The sequence below is a fragment of the Triticum dicoccoides genome, chromosome 1B, assembly GCF_002162155.2.
Source record: "Triticum dicoccoides isolate Atlit2015 ecotype Zavitan chromosome 1B, WEW_v2.0, whole genome shotgun sequence".
Taxonomy (NCBI): Eukaryota; Viridiplantae; Streptophyta; class Magnoliopsida; order Poales; family Poaceae; genus Triticum; species Triticum dicoccoides.
The window spans coordinates 710,771,483-710,788,022 of record NC_041381.1 but is presented as its reverse complement, the minus strand read 5'-3'; the positions used below and the strand labels follow the sequence as shown (position 1 = coordinate 710,788,022).

General features: G+C 46.7%; 2 protein-coding genes across 4 annotated transcripts; one reads left to right on the top strand and one right to left on the bottom strand.

Annotated features, from left to right (window-relative positions):
* The first annotated feature begins 4,956 nt into the window (after positions 1 to 4,956).
* On the top strand, positions 4,957 to 6,503 carry LOC119349887 (reticulon-like protein B12). The gene is made up of 3 exons (XM_037617986.1): positions 4,957 to 5,327; positions 5,441 to 5,833; positions 5,968 to 6,503. The coding sequence occupies exons 1-3, from the start codon at positions 5,288 to 5,290 to the stop codon at positions 6,138 to 6,140; spliced, it is 606 nt and encodes a 201-aa protein (XP_037473883.1). The 5' UTR covers positions 4,957 to 5,287; the 3' UTR covers positions 6,141 to 6,503.
* Positions 6,504 to 6,842: 339 nt separating this feature from the next.
* On the bottom strand, positions 6,843 to 16,149 carry LOC119349886 (protein argonaute 4B-like). 3 transcript variants are annotated; one of them, XM_037617983.1, is made up of 23 exons: positions 15,917 to 16,149; positions 13,488 to 13,773; positions 13,184 to 13,389; positions 12,853 to 13,083; positions 12,622 to 12,758; positions 12,427 to 12,524; positions 12,244 to 12,341; positions 11,527 to 11,686; positions 11,331 to 11,447; positions 11,109 to 11,216; positions 10,952 to 11,014; positions 10,762 to 10,875; positions 10,521 to 10,686; positions 10,309 to 10,421; positions 10,067 to 10,204; positions 8,619 to 8,746; positions 8,442 to 8,507; positions 8,268 to 8,331; positions 8,052 to 8,163; positions 7,861 to 7,934; positions 7,667 to 7,761; positions 7,533 to 7,564; positions 7,247 to 7,425 (listed from the first exon to the last, which is right to left on the bottom strand). In XM_037617983.1, the coding sequence occupies exons 2-23, from the start codon at positions 13,770 to 13,772 to the stop codon at positions 7,247 to 7,249; spliced, it is 2,784 nt and encodes a 927-aa protein (XP_037473880.1). In that variant the 5' UTR covers position 13,773; positions 15,917 to 16,149. The 3 variants fall into 3 exon arrangements, with proteins under 3 accessions (XP_037473882.1, XP_037473880.1, XP_037473881.1); XM_037617984.1 differs by having other exon boundaries at positions 15,921 to 16,149; XM_037617985.1 differs by lacking the exon at positions 15,917 to 16,149 and having other exon boundaries at positions 6,843 to 7,425; positions 13,488 to 13,772.
* Between the last annotated feature and the right edge of the window lie 391 nt (positions 16,150 to 16,540).

Below are 16,540 nucleotides of genomic sequence, written 5' to 3'. Positions count from 1 at the left end.
GATCTAGAGGGGGGGCGGCGGCCAGGGAGGGGGCTTGCCCCCCAAGCAAAGGGGGGCGCCCCCTTTAGGGTTTCCCCCCCCCCCAACCCTAGGTGCATGGGCCCAAGGGGGGGCACGCCCAGCCCTCCAGGGGCTGGTTCCCTGCCCCTTACGGCCCATGAGGCCCTCCGAGAGAGGTGGCCCCTCCCGGTGGACCCCCGGAACCCCTCCGGTGGCCCCGGTACAATACCGATATGCCCCCGAAACTTTCCGGTGACTGTATGACAACTTCCCATATATAAATCTTCACCTCCAGACCATTCCGGAACTCCTCGTTACGTCCGGGATCTCATCCGGGACTCCAAACAACATTCGGTAATCACATACAAGTCTTCCTAATAACCCTAGCGTCACCAAACCTTAAGTGTGTAGACCCTACGGGTTCGGGAGACACGCAGACATGACCGAGACGGCTCTCCGGTCAATAACCAACAGCGGGATCTGGATACCCATGTTGATGTTGGCTCCCACATGCTCCTCGATGATCTCATCGGATGAACCACGATGTCGAGGATTCAATCAACCCCGTATACAATTCCCTTTGTCAAACGGTACGTTACTTGCCCGAGACTCGATCGTCGGTATCCCAATACCTCGTTCAGTCTTGTTACCGGCAAGTCACTTTACTCGTACCATAATGCATGATCCCGTGACCAAACACTTGGTCACTTTGAGCTCATTATGATGATGCATTACCGAGTGGGCCCGGAGATACCTCTCCGTCACACGGAGTGACAAATCCCAGTCTCGATCTGTGTCAACCCAACAGACACTTTCGGAGATACCTGTAGTGCACCTTTATAGTCACCCAGTTACTTTGTGACGTTTGGTACACCCAAAGCACTCCTATGGTATCCGGGAGTTACACGATCTCATGGTCTAAGGAAAAGATACTTGACATTGGAAAAGCTCTAGCAAAACAAACTACACGATCTTGTGCTATGCTTAGGATTTGGGTCTTGTCCATCACATCATTCTCCTAATGATGTGATCCCATTATCAACGACATCTAATGTCCATAGTCAGGAAACCATGACTATCTGTTGATCAACGAGCTAGTCAACTAGAGGCTTACTAGGGACATATTATGGTCTATGTATTCACACGTGTATTACGATTTCCGGATAATACAATTATAGCATGAATAAAGACAATTATCATGAACAAGGAAGTATAATAATAATCCTTTTATTATTGCCTCTAGGGCATATTTCCAATACATGCGAGCCATGAGTATTCTGGAAAAAAATAGAGTTTTTATACTCCCTCATGATGAAGCAACCCTTCCACAGATGACTGGTGGGCTTCTCTTGCGTACCGTGCTTTGGGCAAGGTTGATTCATCATGGCCTCAAGGTTGAACTTCGACCCTCCAAACCGGGGCGTTGATGCTTTCCCCTTACGACGCTGATTATTGTGTTGCGCATTGGTGTTAGCCACAAAGTCCACACTGCTGTCAGCCTTGCGCTTACAGTTGCCACCTTAACTCGCTGTATTATGCTGTCCCTTTGCATTGCCACTCTTCTTCCTCTTGCTGACTTTCTCCTCATCAGACTCAGGGTCTTTAGTACTATCAGTATCGGCATATTTGACGAGAGCCGCCATGAGCTCCCCCATATCATTACAGTTGCGCTTAAGCCGCCCCAGCTTCTGTTTAAGAGGAAGAAAACGACAATTCTTTTCTAGCATCAGGACGGCTGAAACAGCGTTGATACTGTCTGATGAATGGATAACGGCCGAGATCTGGCGTACTCAATTGGTTGTTGACTCGCCTTCTCCATGGACACAAGAGTCTAAGTCTAGAATCAACATAGGCTGCTTTCATGTGTCTTTAAAATTTTGAATAAAACGCACTTTCGGCTCGGCCCATGATCTGACGGAGTTAGGGGACAATCCTTTCAGCCAAGTGCGTGCCGGCCCATCCAACATCATGGTGAAGTACTTAGCACATGTAGCATCGCTAACATCCGGCATCTCCATAGCCATCTCATAACTCTCAATCCAAGCTTCCGGGGGTTGATCCGCCGTGTAATTAGGCACTTCGCGAGGGCCCTTGAAATCCTTAGGCAAGCGCTCGTTACGTAGAGCCGGCACTAAACATGGCACTCCAAGGGTTCGGGAGGTCACACCTTCTTCCAGAGACACCAATGGGTAAGCCGGAGATTGTTTCTAAGCCGGCAGCTCAGCCTCACTCCACGCTCTGCCCTAGTCCACCAAAGCCTAAGCATCATTACCAGCGGCCGGCGGGTCAGGCCTACGAGGCTGGTTGTGGTGCCGCTCACTGATCGACACCGTTGGCGAATCAATGTGCCTACTATAACTCTGGCTTGGACGTGGGGTTGAATGAATCCGTTCACGACTCTATGAATAAGCCGCCTGTTGAGCCACTGCCGTCTGAACAAGCTCTCCGGCCCGCCGTATCTCCATCGCAGCTGGTGACTCATCTTGAATAGGGAGAGCCGCCAATCGGGTGGTCGTGGCGATCATATTGTCCAGAGATTTAGAATAATGACCCGGGGGCGTCGGAACATGCTGAGGAGGGGTCAAGTTCAAATGCGGGTGGTATGCAGCACGTGGCTGAACCGATGCTCCAGCTGCCGGTGCCTCAATGGCCCGGTCCGCAACGGGCAGGTTACTAGTTCCTGCCCCAGGTGTATTGAAAAGGTTTCTTGCATCGTACACTGGAGGTAAACGACTCTGATGCCTTTTGTTAAAGACGTCATTTGATGCATTCTGGTCCAAGCTCAAACAAAAAAATTCGACTTGAATCCACTCTGCTTCCCTCTCCAAGGCGGCTCGTTCCATCGCCATTCGGGTGTTCTCAGTGTTAAGATCCTCCTTAGCTTGAGCTATCTCAGCACGTAACTTTGCAACGTCCATATTATGTTGCGCTTGGTTCACCGGGGTTACCTCCACCGTCAGCAACGTTGATAAGCCTCCAACAGTTCATATAAAACTTGAGCCGGCGGGCGCACAGGGCCTCCTGCCCCGGCTGCTGTAGCAGTCGTTGAACCGGAGATCATTGCTGCCGCAGTCGAAGAATTCTGCACCGGCTGCGTACCGGCCATGAATATCGCAACCCGGTTTGGCGGCTCATAGGGGTCCGGAATACTGTCGCCATCGGAACAACCCCCAAGCCTATCATACTGCATTTGATACATATAGGAATTGGTCTCGCCGGTTGAAGACTCATCGCCTGAGTAGACGGCCGTCTCTCCACTGGACACAGATCCTCCTTCCAGATCCACTCCTTGAGTAAAGCCAACAAAGACACACTTTGGGGCGGCTTGAATCTTGGCGGGTCGCGCGCGCTGAGCCGTTTCGACGATGTCGGTGCAGGTGTACGGCTCAGCTTCCTACTCGTCGATCTTGCCGATGAAGACATGAATTCCGTCGAAGGGAACCCGGTACCCATACTCGATTGAGCTGGCCTCGGGGGCCCAGCCCGCGTCATCGATGTAGAGCTTGCTGCGGCGAATCTTAGTCATCCGGCCTACAGTGTATCCCTTGATCCCTGCGAAGTTGCCCTTCAAGAACTCGAAACCACCGTGCTCTGGCCCCACGGTGGGCGCCAACTGTCGTGGACTTAACATGGCAGATGTCCTAGCAAGAGGACTTAAGTGTGGAGCCATCGCTGCTAGGTTAGCTTGAAGGGGTTAAAAAGGGACAAAGGACACAAAGAGTTTTACCTAGGTTCGGCCCCTCTCAACGAGGTAAAAGCCTACTCCTGCTTTAGGTTGTATTGCTTGGGTTTTGATTACCAGGGAGCGAATATGCTTGACCTAGTTCTCGATCTGTTGTTTCTTACGTTAACCAGCCGCCGGGTCTCAGCTTTATATACATAGGTTGAGGCCAGGCGGCTTACAGAGTCCCGGCCGGCTCACACAACGTGTCCAGCTCGGTTTCTAACAATACTTGCTTCACATAACAAGTTAAACACATGTCGGCTCATCCCTTTGGGCCCTAAGTCGCCTCTGGGTCTTGGGCCTTCAATAAGCTTGGTTCATGAACCGCCATCTTCACATCTTGGGCTTCTTCATCTTGAGCCGCCCGTAGCATGACCCGGCCCCTCCTGGGCGGGTCATACCTAGTAGTTATATCCCCAACAAGTTGCAAATGATGTTAAAGGGAAGCAGAAGTTGCATGGAGTTAATATGAAGTATACTAGCCCGCCTCCCCATGTTGATGTGGCTGGTTGGATTAAGCCGCCTGAGAATCATAGAAAAAATAATGTTGACGCCTCTTTCAATGCAGCCACAGGATTGGCCGTGCTGGGAGCGGCTGGCAATGATAGTTTTAGTGATATTGTCTTCTGAACGGGTGGTATTTTTCATGGATGCTGAAATGCAGAGGAATCTAAAGTCCAGGCCCTATCTTTTGGCCTCAACCCGGCTCATAAACTGGATTTGATCCAGGTGCAGTTGGAGACCGATTGCATCGATGTGGTGGCCGTTGTGAGTGGTAGTAATGTTAGCAGGGCCAGCTGGTGGGCTTGCTATGAGAATTCTAAGGATATGATCAAGGAGTTTGGAGCTTGTTTTGTTTCCAAAGTCCATAGGGAGAGCAATGTGGACGCGCATGAGCTTGCTGCCTATGCTAGAGTGAATGGGGATTTTTCCTTTTGTTAGTTGATGTGCCACATGTTTTGAAACATGTAATTGCTGCTGATTGTAACCTAGGTGTGTTGATATACATGAAGCTCTCCTTATCCTCAAAAAACAAAATCTTGTAATTTCTTGGGATGATGACCCTCCGCATTTTCCTATATGTGTTTGCCAGCGGTGTAACAATTATTTGAATTGAGTAAAGTGTGCCACAAGTTGAAAATAAAATTTGTAGAAATACTCATTTGAGACACACAAATTGAAACTAGATTCAGATAAGTAGGTGCATAATTATACAAGTGCCCACAACATTTTTTTGAACATACAAGTGCCTTATACTTAATTATAGAAATGCTACCACTAGATTATTGAGAGGCAGGATTGATGGTAGTGGTGGTAGTTGGACACTCGGTCGGGTCGGGTCCAGGTGGATGGCCCCCACGCCCACGCACGGACCAACTCATTCCCTTCCTTCCATCATCGCTGTCCGTCCGTCTGGTGTAGCATTTCTGGTTTCTTTCTTTCTTTCTTTCCAGCGAAGCGAAAAATTGCAATTTGCAGCATAGCATTTGGGAAAGTGAATTGCACGTCTTGATCATTGATCAAACAAATTCCAATCCACCCGCTCTCTGCCTCGGATCATCCATGGATCATCGCCGCTGCCATCACCACGCCGGAGAATTCGGTCAGTAACCTCCTCCTCCTTCTCTTCTCTGTATCAGCAAGCAAGCAAGCAACCGCAGACCTGAATGAGTATGAATCAATGAATCAACCAATCGATCGATCGATCATTCGCAGTGGCGGACGTGGTGCTGTGGCGCCGAGGCCGGGCCGACCTTAGCGCGCTGCTGCTGGCGGCCGCCGTCGCCTCCTGGATCCTCTTCTTCCACGGCGCCTCGGGTTACACGGCCGTGTCGCTGGCCGCCGACGTGCTGCTCCTGCTGCTGGCGGTGCTGTACGCGTGGTCCAGGGCCGCGCGCCTCCTCGGCCGCCCCGCCCCGCCCATCCCGGACCTGCAGCCGGCGGCGGAGGAGCTCGCCGCGCTGGTCCGCTCCGGCCTCGCCGGCCTCGCCTCCGCCTTCCGCCGCGTCGCGCAGGGCCAGCCCGGCTCCGGGCGCGTCTTCGCCTGCCTCGCCGCCGCCGCCCTGCTCGGCCGCGTCGCGCGCGACCTCCCCACCCTCTGCTACGCAGGCAGGCACCTCCATTCTCTTTGCTCTGCTTTCTTTCTTGTCTCATCTCAACTGAACTGAGTAGTATCTTTCTTTCTTGAGAATCCGACGCCATGGTTGTGGCGGACTGTAATTGGATTGCCTTTGTGGCAGCAGTTGTGGTGGGCGGGCTGACGATCCCGGCGGTGTACCAGAGGTTGAGCATGGAGAGGTACATGAGGCTGGCGTCGCTCAACCTCTACAGATACGAGGTCTTGTACCAGAGCTTCTCCCTCACCTGCTACCTCAGCGCCAGGGACTACCTCGTCGAGCTGCTCAAGGAACCATGACCTTGATTCATTCCTTCATGAGCGATGATGGATGATGCGACATCGATGAGCTTCTTTCTGCCTGCACACCTCTCAGATTGTTTTTCGATTCATGAGTGATGATGGATGATGGATGTTTTTTGATCCACGATTGTTTTTCCAGAGTGTGCCTGCTTAGATAGATTGATTGATTGGGTTGCTGCTGCTTAGGGCTGTTAGTTTGTGAGGTTGCTCGCTCGCTCTCAGTTTTTCTACATAGATAGATGCAGGAAATGGTTGTGTCTGTGATGTGATGGACTATTTATGGCTGGAGATTGTCATAAATAATTTGGTTGATTGATTTGGTTGGCTGTTGGCGTCTGAATGCATCTAATTTGATGGCTACCATAATTGTTTCGTTTGTTTACGTTTGTTTTTTGGTCACTCTGCTTGCATGCTCTGGATGAGATTGAGATGCATGAATTGCTGTCGACTTGCAGTTTGCACTGCATTTTCTTAAGCTGTGATGAAGCTGGAGATTAATTTGGTACAACAAACACCAATCATATCAGGCTACAAACTGAAGAAAACACCTTCATCTGCACCAAACCAAACCACACACACCCCTGTATCTCTCTCTATATGTACCAACCTAGTTGCTTACTGATGATTCATCCAACTCAAGATTCTTCGATCTGCAACAACTTTCTTTACATCCACAGTTTGCAAACAAAAAACCAAACATCAACACCATACCATACCCTACTCATCAGGATACCAAATTCACAACTGCAAGCAAATTATCACCAAGTCAGGATGGAGATAGATACATATGATCCCACAATACATACCATCAGCCATGCATGGTCTAGCTCTAGCTCTAGCTCTAGCTAGCTAGCACATCATCCAATCCAAGCAAGGTTAAGCTAGGTTCAGGTTGGTTGGTTCAACAACGCCAACACCACAAACGGTAACATCCATGGGAACGTTCCCAGCGGCACCCGACACAACGGACCGACTTACGGGCACCCTGGATAACAGCTAAAGTTCCAGGTGCCATCTAGGTACTAGGTTTTATTTATACAGACGCACGGTTCAACCTCCACTGACAGAAAGCGGCATCGATCAAGTTCAAGAGCAGCATCAGATCAGCAGAAGAACATGGAGCTCCTCACTTTCTCGTGCAGCCGAGGCAGCTCCGGCACCGGGGCGCTGCCCGCAGACGTGTGGCCCCCTCCCTGGCTCGACGACGTGTCCGACATGTCCTCAAACTTCATGAAGGTGCCCACCTGCGCCGCCGCCAGATGCGCGTACGCTATCGGAGCAGCTGCCAAAACAAAACACACACCAACATAAGCAACCAAGCGCACACATGCGGCATTTGCAAACACAAACACAAACAGCAGCGAGCATGAATGGAGTCTTGAAACATACCTACTGATATCGCCGTCGTGCTCCTCTGGTACCTGAAACAAAGAAAACGCCACACCAACAGGTTCAGACACAACAAGAATGACCGAAGCCTAGACTGGTAGCAACATCATATGATATATAGGCTGTCCACATACACATAGGAGAGCGAGTGCACAAACTCCTGGAGCTCATCCCCACTGAAGCCGATCTCATCATGCAGAACATGGTAATGCGTTGGCCTCGACGTGCCCTGCCACACAAAAAACAGAGCAACTCAAGCACACCCTACCTACTGCTACATTGTGCTAGGGAACCAAAAACAGAGCAGAAAGCAGAGTTTACTACTCACAATCATCCCAGCATGCGCGCACATGTAGAAGTCAAAGTTCTTGGGATGGCACACTTGTTTATCCACCACAGTGCCTACACAATATGACATGGACACTTGCTGTTACAATCTATCGTTTCGTTTCACAGAAGAAAACTGGCATGCAAACCCACGTATAAAAAGCAGTGGACTTCTGAAAGACGTCTGCTTACCAGGAGGAACATTTTCTGGCGAGTTTGTCTGGAAAAACCTGGTATGATGGTTTTTCTGAGCAACAATGACCGTGAACTTGGGCTCCCACTTGTCGTCAAGGCACTTGCATGCCTGCATTGGTTGGTTAAAAGTAGACCAAATGAGTGACGCTGTCCAGCTCCAGCACGGGATAATTACTGTAAGAAGCACAAGTTGGGATCGAATAAATACACTACCTCAATGATCTGCTCAAGCTCAATGTTTATCACCTGAGTAAACTGGCTTTCGCTAACTCCATCCCTGAAAGTAGCATGAGTTATATCCATTTTCAGCAGAGCAACATTTGAGGAACTACAAAATATTACTGCTATATATTAGCAAATACTCCTAGTAGTTTCACAACTTGGTACCTGAAAATAATAACTTGGTCTGGCTTTCGCTTCCCAGAGCTAGTGTAGAAGTCAATAAGAGATTCCCTGGAAATCCATTCCATTCCATTAGGGGAGCGTCCAACAAAGCACAACATACATACTACAAACACCCACACACAGTTTGGACAATGAACTGGACTCGAGATTGACACGTACCGAATGAGGCCATCATCTTCAGTTCCCCGTGGTTTAAACAGGGAAGCCATCATCTCCTGTTTGGGTGACTGAGTGTGCACTGTTGCTCTGTATTTAGAGATGAGAGGCCACTCACGAGAACTCACCACCTAAACAAAATCCAAAAGCCATAGTTAGTTACAAGCAGTTAGAACAGAAACACTTTGAAGATAAGTAATATCAAGCACCAACAGTAGCATAAATTTGTGGCTTAGCGTTCTGCAGCTTCCAGTCAGTGTTCTAGAACACGATATGCAATTCTAAGATGCTCAAGGACTAATGTGGGCTCAACCTACTGGCCAATATATGCACTTGTTTGTATTCAAAACTGATTGATGACATTTATTATCTAAAAATATGTAAAGTTGATCAATGACAGTCTGTTTATAAGAATGTATCTGAACCGTGGGATTACTCATGGCTCATTTTCCATATCCCAATTTCTAGGGTTATACTTCATCTATGTGGTATATACAACAATAAACACTACTTGAAGGAAACTGTGAACTGGTTTGTTGACAGTTAATAAAAGACAGGAGAGAAGAACATAATGCAACCCTGAATTGCGAGCAAAGTTTAAGAAACAACCCTGAACTACAGAACCATCTACTTTACAACCTCAAACTTCCAAAACCAGACAAAAATCAACAGTCTCCGGTCAAACTGGTTTCATCTCTGTTTTGAGTGGTTTTGACCAGTCAAAAGCCTGGTCAGCATCCCAGTCACCCTGCCACGTCACTTTTGACCGAAAAATTGAAGTGCCCAGAAAAAATTGAAAAAACTCTAAAGAATGAACACCAGTATGATATTCAATCTGTGGAAATTTGATAACTGTTTGTCAAACAGATAAAATATTAGAAGAAAAATGCACATTCAGGAACATTTTGGGTCCAAATTTGGCCAAGAAATGTAAGTTTCCAGAAACTTTTGAAAAAAAATCTCAATCATGAACAATACTATGATATTCAATCTGGGAAAGTTTGAAAATATTTTGCCAAACCGATAAATAACTAGATGATAAATACACAATCAGGACCATTTTGGGTCAAAATTTGGCCAAAAAATGGAAGTTCCCAGAAAGAACAGTTACATAACTTTTGGCCAAAAAATACTGTGAACTGATTTCTTTGACTGTTGGAAAAAAAAAAGTTAGTCAGCAGGTTAAATTGGGTTACATGAGATTATCAGCGATTTTTTTCCCATCACATGGCCATAAGGAACAGTTACATCATGCATTCATGGTTTGAGGGGCCTAGTTTTGTCAGGATAAATCCACACAAGATAGCATAAAGAAACCTTGCAGAATTGTGAGCAGATACCAACGACAACTCGGGATCCTATCTTCATGTTGAAGATCTAAGACATCATCATCTACGGATGAAACCTGAGCTACTATTCATCAGAGAGTAAAAAATACGTATCCCGCTTACCGCAGCAATGGAAGGCCTGTCGGATTGGCCAGGTTGACCATGCGAGACATCCATGCCCAGGATGATAGTAGGCACCTTCCCCACAATGGGTATTGCACGGGCTGCTTCAATTTGAAGCAGTGTGTTGAGTCCACCGAGCTGGGGTGGAAAGACGAAAGCGACAAGCCTTAGCATACAGACACAGTAGCCCATAAATAAATACAGTTATAAGAAAGAAACCAGGGTTGGTCACGTCAACAAACCTTAGCATTTATCTTGAGTAGCAGATTACTCAAGTACTGGTCATTGACTCTTTGCGGAGCTAGACATTGGGTGACTATGCCGAAATCAGCAAGACACTTCTTCTTCCAAGGACCTGCAGCAGATTCAAGCAAATATATATTATGTATGGTTCCCCAACAGTTGATCATGTTTATGGGGATGGGTAACACAACCAAAAAGAAGATGAACCAACCGTAAACTTCGCAGTTCTTCCTCTCAGGGAGGAGGCACAAAAGAAACAAGGGTGCTCCAGGTAGCTTGGCCTTTATCTGGGCAAACATCTCCTCCACTCTTCGTGCCACCGGAGCTCGTCTCAGTGACGGGCTCTCTTCAATTACAGTGTGAGGGTCCTCATATTCCTGCAAACAAATGAAGTTCAGCAGCAGAACAGAAGAAAAACTAAGAGAATATGTTGTAGAGAAGTGGGAACATACGAGTCCCATTCCAGTCGCGACCCTTTTAAGGTCTTGGACAAGACCACGAAGATCACAGCGTGCAGAGAAGTTGACGACGGACCACCTCTTGACAGAGCTGGTCCTAATCAGCTTCTGAAACAAAAAAAGAATCAACAAACAGAAGGGACATTGATAGAAAGACATATTAGAAAGAGAGAGAAATGTCGACCTTCCTCGCAATATTCCAGCGCCCGTTGCGTGCGAAGAACTCTTCACCGTTGCCAGCTTTCAGCTACATGATAGAACGCTTGATTAGATACATATTCTGAAAAACATCGAGCTTTCATTTGGAATATACTAAGCTTGGAGAATTATCACTGGCTAACCTTGGGAGCAGGCAGGACCCTCCCTTCAATCTGAGTGAAATTTTGCGCAATTTGAATGCCACATGCCTTCAGCATGGGGTCAGCATCATAGTTGCTACGCTTAAGTGCCTTGCATATAAAATAGATTAGAATGAACTGTCAGTTGATTGCCAAATCACTAAAAACAGCAAGTTATATATATGTGGTTGCATCATGCAAGCTAAAATCTAGATGATCACTCACATCATTAAGTGTTGACATTCTTTCGTGAGGCTTCTGTCTTGACTTCTCGACAAGCGAAGTCCTCTGCATAGTTGACAGAGCCTTCGTGTATCTTTGCAGAGGAACAAGCGTGCAAAGCTGGTCGCACAAAAAGTTCACATCAGGACTTGAGAAGAAATTTCAGAAGGGTGTAAAACAGCAAGTCTGTGAAACAAACCTCCACGGGGAAATATGTCGGACGCTTTGGCCTCCCAGCATTGATACAGGGAAGATTGCCAGAATAGCGCAGCTCTATTCCTCTGTTCTTCACAAAGTAATCATAGACAGTGATCTCAACAGTTTCAGTGGCGTCCCCATTCCTCCGCCTCAACGGGAACCTAGTTAAACATGCAAATCACAAAGCAATGAATAAGTAGCAGCAAAATGCACAACATAGAACAAGCTAGAAACAACAACAGACACCTTTCTGAGGGATACTATAAATTACTGCAGTGATGATTTTTGTGATCACAAAAAGTAATGCCCCGTATGATGAAGATATACTCTCTAGCTAGCTCTAAAAAGAGTTGTATACATTTTATCCTTCACTACAAGATCTTTTGTATATCAAAAAAATATTGTGTCCATACTTGGCAGTAACTTTGTAAATAGGAATTAATGCTGTATATGATGATGAAGGTTTACTCTCTAGCTAGCTCCAAAGTCCAAACAGAGGTATATTTTCGATCCTTCACCAGGAGATCTTGTATAAATCAAAACTACATTTTCTGCACATAATTACAGGCACTAACTCTGTAAACAGGAATTGATAATGCTGCTGATACTGTGGTCACAACAGATATTGTATATCTGATGGAGAAGATTGACTCTCTAGCTAGCTCTGCTCTAAACAGAGTTGTATAAAATGAATAAAGCAGTAAGGGGGAACTCTCACATCTGTTCGTTGCAATTTCTCTCGCTCAACCCAACAATCTTGAACTCTGAATTTGCAGGAGTGGTTTTTATCCTCAAGTTCTTGAGAGCGCGCTTGGCCTGTTAGTCAAGCAGGCAAATTAGATATGGTTGCACGCCTGACTGTTCACAAAATATCATCAAGAACACAAGAGATGCAACTTACCTTCTGCCAGTCGATTTTGTCAGGGTGGTCAACTTTCTGGTTAGCGAGAAGAAAGTCAATGACAGGACCAGGTTTAACTATCATGGTAGTTGAAACATCTGCAAGTTAAAAGAATTTTGCCACGCAAATGTTAGATCGTCTGTAGCCCTCGCAACATGAAGAGTTTATACAAGAATACTGTGGTGAGATGCATACCAATGTTTAGGGAGAGTCCACTCTGTGTACCACGGAAGCTTGAGTGAAATCCCCGGCACCCCATCACACCACCGCCCAAGTCGACGAAACTGCTAGGGTTGTTGTGGAAGAACGACTGGCGAACTAGAAGGCAGCCCCTGTGGTGCGGATAGTCAGAAGACATAAACTGCATTCATGAGGCCGCTTAAGCACGGAAGGAACACGTATGGAGGCATAGGAGTGGATACATACTGTTTTGCGGAGTGCTGCCTGAGAATGATGTCAAGCACTCGAAGTGCCTCGAGGGAGTGCTCCGATTCCTGGCCTCTGATGGCGTGCCCAATTGCAGCCATTGGAATTGTTGCCGCAAAGTTGAGCTCCACCTTGAAGGTCTTGGCCTGGTAGGGTCTCCTCACCCTCTTCTGGTCACCACCTCCAGGACTACCGTTGTTGTTATTACCTCCAGGACTCCCGGCAGCAGTCCTACAACCAAGTGAAACAGAGTTATATACCTTATATACCAAACACTGAGCAACATAGGAACAGACAGTATGCAGGCAGGTCAAGAAGGAGCAGAACTCACTTGCCACTACCGATGTCTTCCAATACCACGATGAACTCATTGTTGATCTGTGGAAGAGCCCCGATGGTGAAGAGGCTCTTTTCACCATCATATGCAAAGTCCTTGTCCGCGAGCTCAGAACGGTAGGTGTGCTGCAGCTTATCAAGGACCTTTCTGCCGATGCCCTTGCTGTCGACTGGCGTATCATCCTCATACTTGAGATTAACCTACGCATCACCAAAGGATAACACAGCTACCAAGTCAGCATGAATCCTACTAGTTGGTTGTGAAACTAGCTAGGAAAGAAAGCAAGTGTGCTTCTTACATAGTAGTGGTTGAAGAACTCCTCTGAAGGCTTGACAGAGACTTTGTAGTGGTTGGCAAGCAGCTGGATGGGCTGGCCCTTCTTTCCCAACCCATTGGGAGGCCTGGCCATTATGTGCCTCCTAGGCTTTGCTGGTTTGCTTGGAGGTGGCGGTGGCGGTGGCGGTTCACTCTCACTGGCAGCAGCAGCAGCAGCATCTTCTGCTACGATGGGCACCACGTTGGGAGGCAGAGGGGGTGGTGGTGGCAACTCATCATCAGCCGGCTCTCCATCATGCGGGTCCATCCTGAGCAAGATCAGAAGGACAGCAATGGTTAGTAAGTAGTGGTAGTACCAAGACAGGAAACAGAATTTGATTCCAGGATGACCAAACAAACGTCACAAAAGAAATGGTTCGGCTATGAAGAACATTTACTCTCTAGCTGCTGTAAACTGTAAGTCATATACATGTTATCATTCACTAGGAGATCTTGTATATTAATGAAAGGAAGGTGTACATAACTAGGCGCAGTAACTTTGTAAATAGGAATCAATGATGGTGCTGATATTGTGATTGCAAAAGTAATGCTGTGCATGACGAAGAAGATTTACTCTCTAGTCTCTAGCTGGCCCCAAACAGAGTTATACATTTTGTCCTTCACAAAAGCAATAATGATACTGTGATCACAAAAGGAATGCTGTGTATGATGAACAAGATTTACTCTCTAGCTAGATCGAAGCAGAGGTACATTTTCTATCCTTCAGCAGGAGATATTGTATGAAACTATAAATCAAAACTATACTTTCTGCGCAAAATTACAGGCAGTAACTTTGTAAACAGGAATTAATAATGATGCTGACAGACACTGTGGTCAGAAAAGAAGATATTCCTGAATCCTATGATTTGTCAACCCCAAAAAATGCATCGCCCCGCCAGATAGAGGCGTGATGCCCAATTAGTCACATCACAGACTAGAGCATGCAGAGCATTTTGCTTGCTTCTTTTTTGCTAGGGAAAGAGGTCAGATATGTACTGTACAGAGAGCACAAAGATTGATGGCTAGGGAACAGAGAAAAGTAGACAAGAAAGATTGATGAAAGGAGCTTTACATTGAATCATTTAACCTATCCCAGGGAATTTAAAAGGAGCATTTAGAGCGTGCATTTTGTTTGCAAGAAGAAGAAGCCTAGCCAAAAATGAAAAACCCCAAAACCAAAGAAGCTCATCCATAAAAAAGAAGCTCAAAAAAAGAAAAGAAAATTGGTGCGCATATTTTACAAGCAGTATAATAAATGAGCGAAACAGAGGTTTTGTTTCAGAATGCTATGACATGTGAAGCCCAAAAAATGCATCGTCAGAGAGACAGGTGCATCACTTGTCACATCACATCACGACTAGACATTTTTATTTTTAAATGCATGCTAGGAAAAGGGAAGATGCGTACAGTACATACTAGAGAGAGAAAGAGAGAGCAGAAAGATCGATGTAGAAAAGAAGAGGAAGGTTGATGAAATGGCCTTTAGATTAGATTGATTGAAGCCAAGAATTAAAAAGAAGCAGAATGCATTTTGTTTTGTTTTGTTTTATTTGTAAGAACAAAACTAGACAGACAAAAAAAAATAAGAACAAATCTCTCCCTATCCCTTGAGAAAGAAAAAACCCCAAAGCTGAAGAAAGAAAACCTGAAAAGTTATTAGGGCGCAGAATGCATAATGGTGTGGGGTGGGCAGTACAAACAACAAAACAAATCTGTGTGTGTTGAAGAAGGAAATGCACAGCACTAGTGCTAGTGTTAGTAAAAACAAGAGAGTGAGAAACAGGTGAAGAAAGAAAGAAAGAAAGGCTTTTATTATGTAGGCTCTTATCTTGTTCTTTTCTTATCTAGGATCTGGAACTAGTATTAGGGTACTTTTGTGCTGTATTGGAAAAAGGCTTTTATCTTGTTCTTTTGTTACCTAGGCTCTGGAACCAAAAGGGAGAGAAGCAGTAAATCCGAATCTATCTACATCTACATTCATTAAAAAAAAAGAATAGATAGATTGGTAAATGGAAGCAGCTCAAGAAAGAAAGAAAGAAAGAAAGAAGAAACGGGAAGAACCCTAAAAACTAACCCACCCACCCTAGCCGTGCCGAGGGGACGAATCTGGCCTGGCCTGGCGTGGCGCGAGAGGAAGGAAAACCCAACCCTAAACCCTAGGATAGGATAGGATAGGATAGGATACATTGCATTGCATTGCAGCGGGCGGATGAATGAATGAAATGGGGATTGATTTGATTAAGATTAATTTACTAGTACAAGGAAGGAAGGAAGGAAAAGGAAACAAGATTTAAGGGGAAACAAGGAATCCAACCCTAGGAAGGAAGGAAGGAAGGAAGGAAGGAAGGAAGGATGAGGGAAAGAGAGATTAACAAGGAATGAACTGGAAGGAAGGGTGGAGGGAGTGATTACCAACCGGCGATGCGAATGCGAGTTCCGTCGCGGCGGCGGCGGAGGTGTGGTCTTCTCTGATCTTGTCTTCTCCGGTGGGGGTGGGGGTGGGGGTGGGTGTGGGTGTGGGTGTGGGTGTGGTCTTCACTCCCCCTCCCTCACTCTGCTCTTAGTTCTTAATGAGAAGAGGAGTAGTAGTAGTAATGGAGGAGGAGCCCTGCTGTGCTCTGCTCTTTTCTTGGGTGCGGTGCGGTGTTGGGTGTTGGGTGTTGGGTATGGGTACTCTCCTCTACTCTCACGCCGGCGTGGGTACCTAGTACTATCTCCGTCTCGGTGAACAAGTCATTCGCGTAGTTCTAGGTCGACGATTTAACTATCTAAATATGTAAATCAAAGCAAAGCAAAGCCATGTGGACGGACGGACGGCCAGGATGAGTCCTCGGCCGCGTCGCTACCGTCATCAGTCCGTTGGTGCGCGGCTGGCCTGCTCTACCGCGCCGGATGACCCGCTCGCCCCTTCACTCAACCACCCAACTGTCCTGTCCTGTGTCCTCTACCAAATCAATCTTCCAACCTCCCCTCCATGCACTTGCACTTGCACTTGCAGTGGCACACGGTACGACGGCCGCGTGGCCGGCCAGCACT

Bases quoted from the DNA above. Each gene is read 5' to 3' on its own strand.
- LOC119349887 (XM_037617986.1), top strand. From the start codon at position 5,288: ATGGATCATCGCCGCTGCCATCACCACGCCGGAGAATTCG. The intron at 5,328-5,440 runs GTCAGTAACCTC...GATCATTCGCAG, and splicing joins TCACCACGCCGGAGAATTCG to TGGCGGACGTGGTGCTGTGG. The intron at 5,834-5,967 runs GCAGGCACCTCC...TTGTGGCAGCAG, and splicing joins CCCCACCCTCTGCTACGCAG to TTGTGGTGGGCGGGCTGACG.
- LOC119349886 (XM_037617983.1), bottom strand. From the start codon at position 13,772: ATGGACCCGCATGATGGAGAGCCGGCTGATGATGAGTTGCCACCACCA. The intron at 8,508-8,618 runs GTACGTGTCAAT...ATGGATTTCCAG, and splicing joins GAAGATGATGGCCTCATTCG to GGAATCTCTTATTGACTTCT. The intron at 8,164-8,267 runs GTAGTGTATTTA...CAACCAATGCAG, and splicing joins AGCTTGAGCAGATCATTGAG to GCATGCAAGTGCCTTGACGA.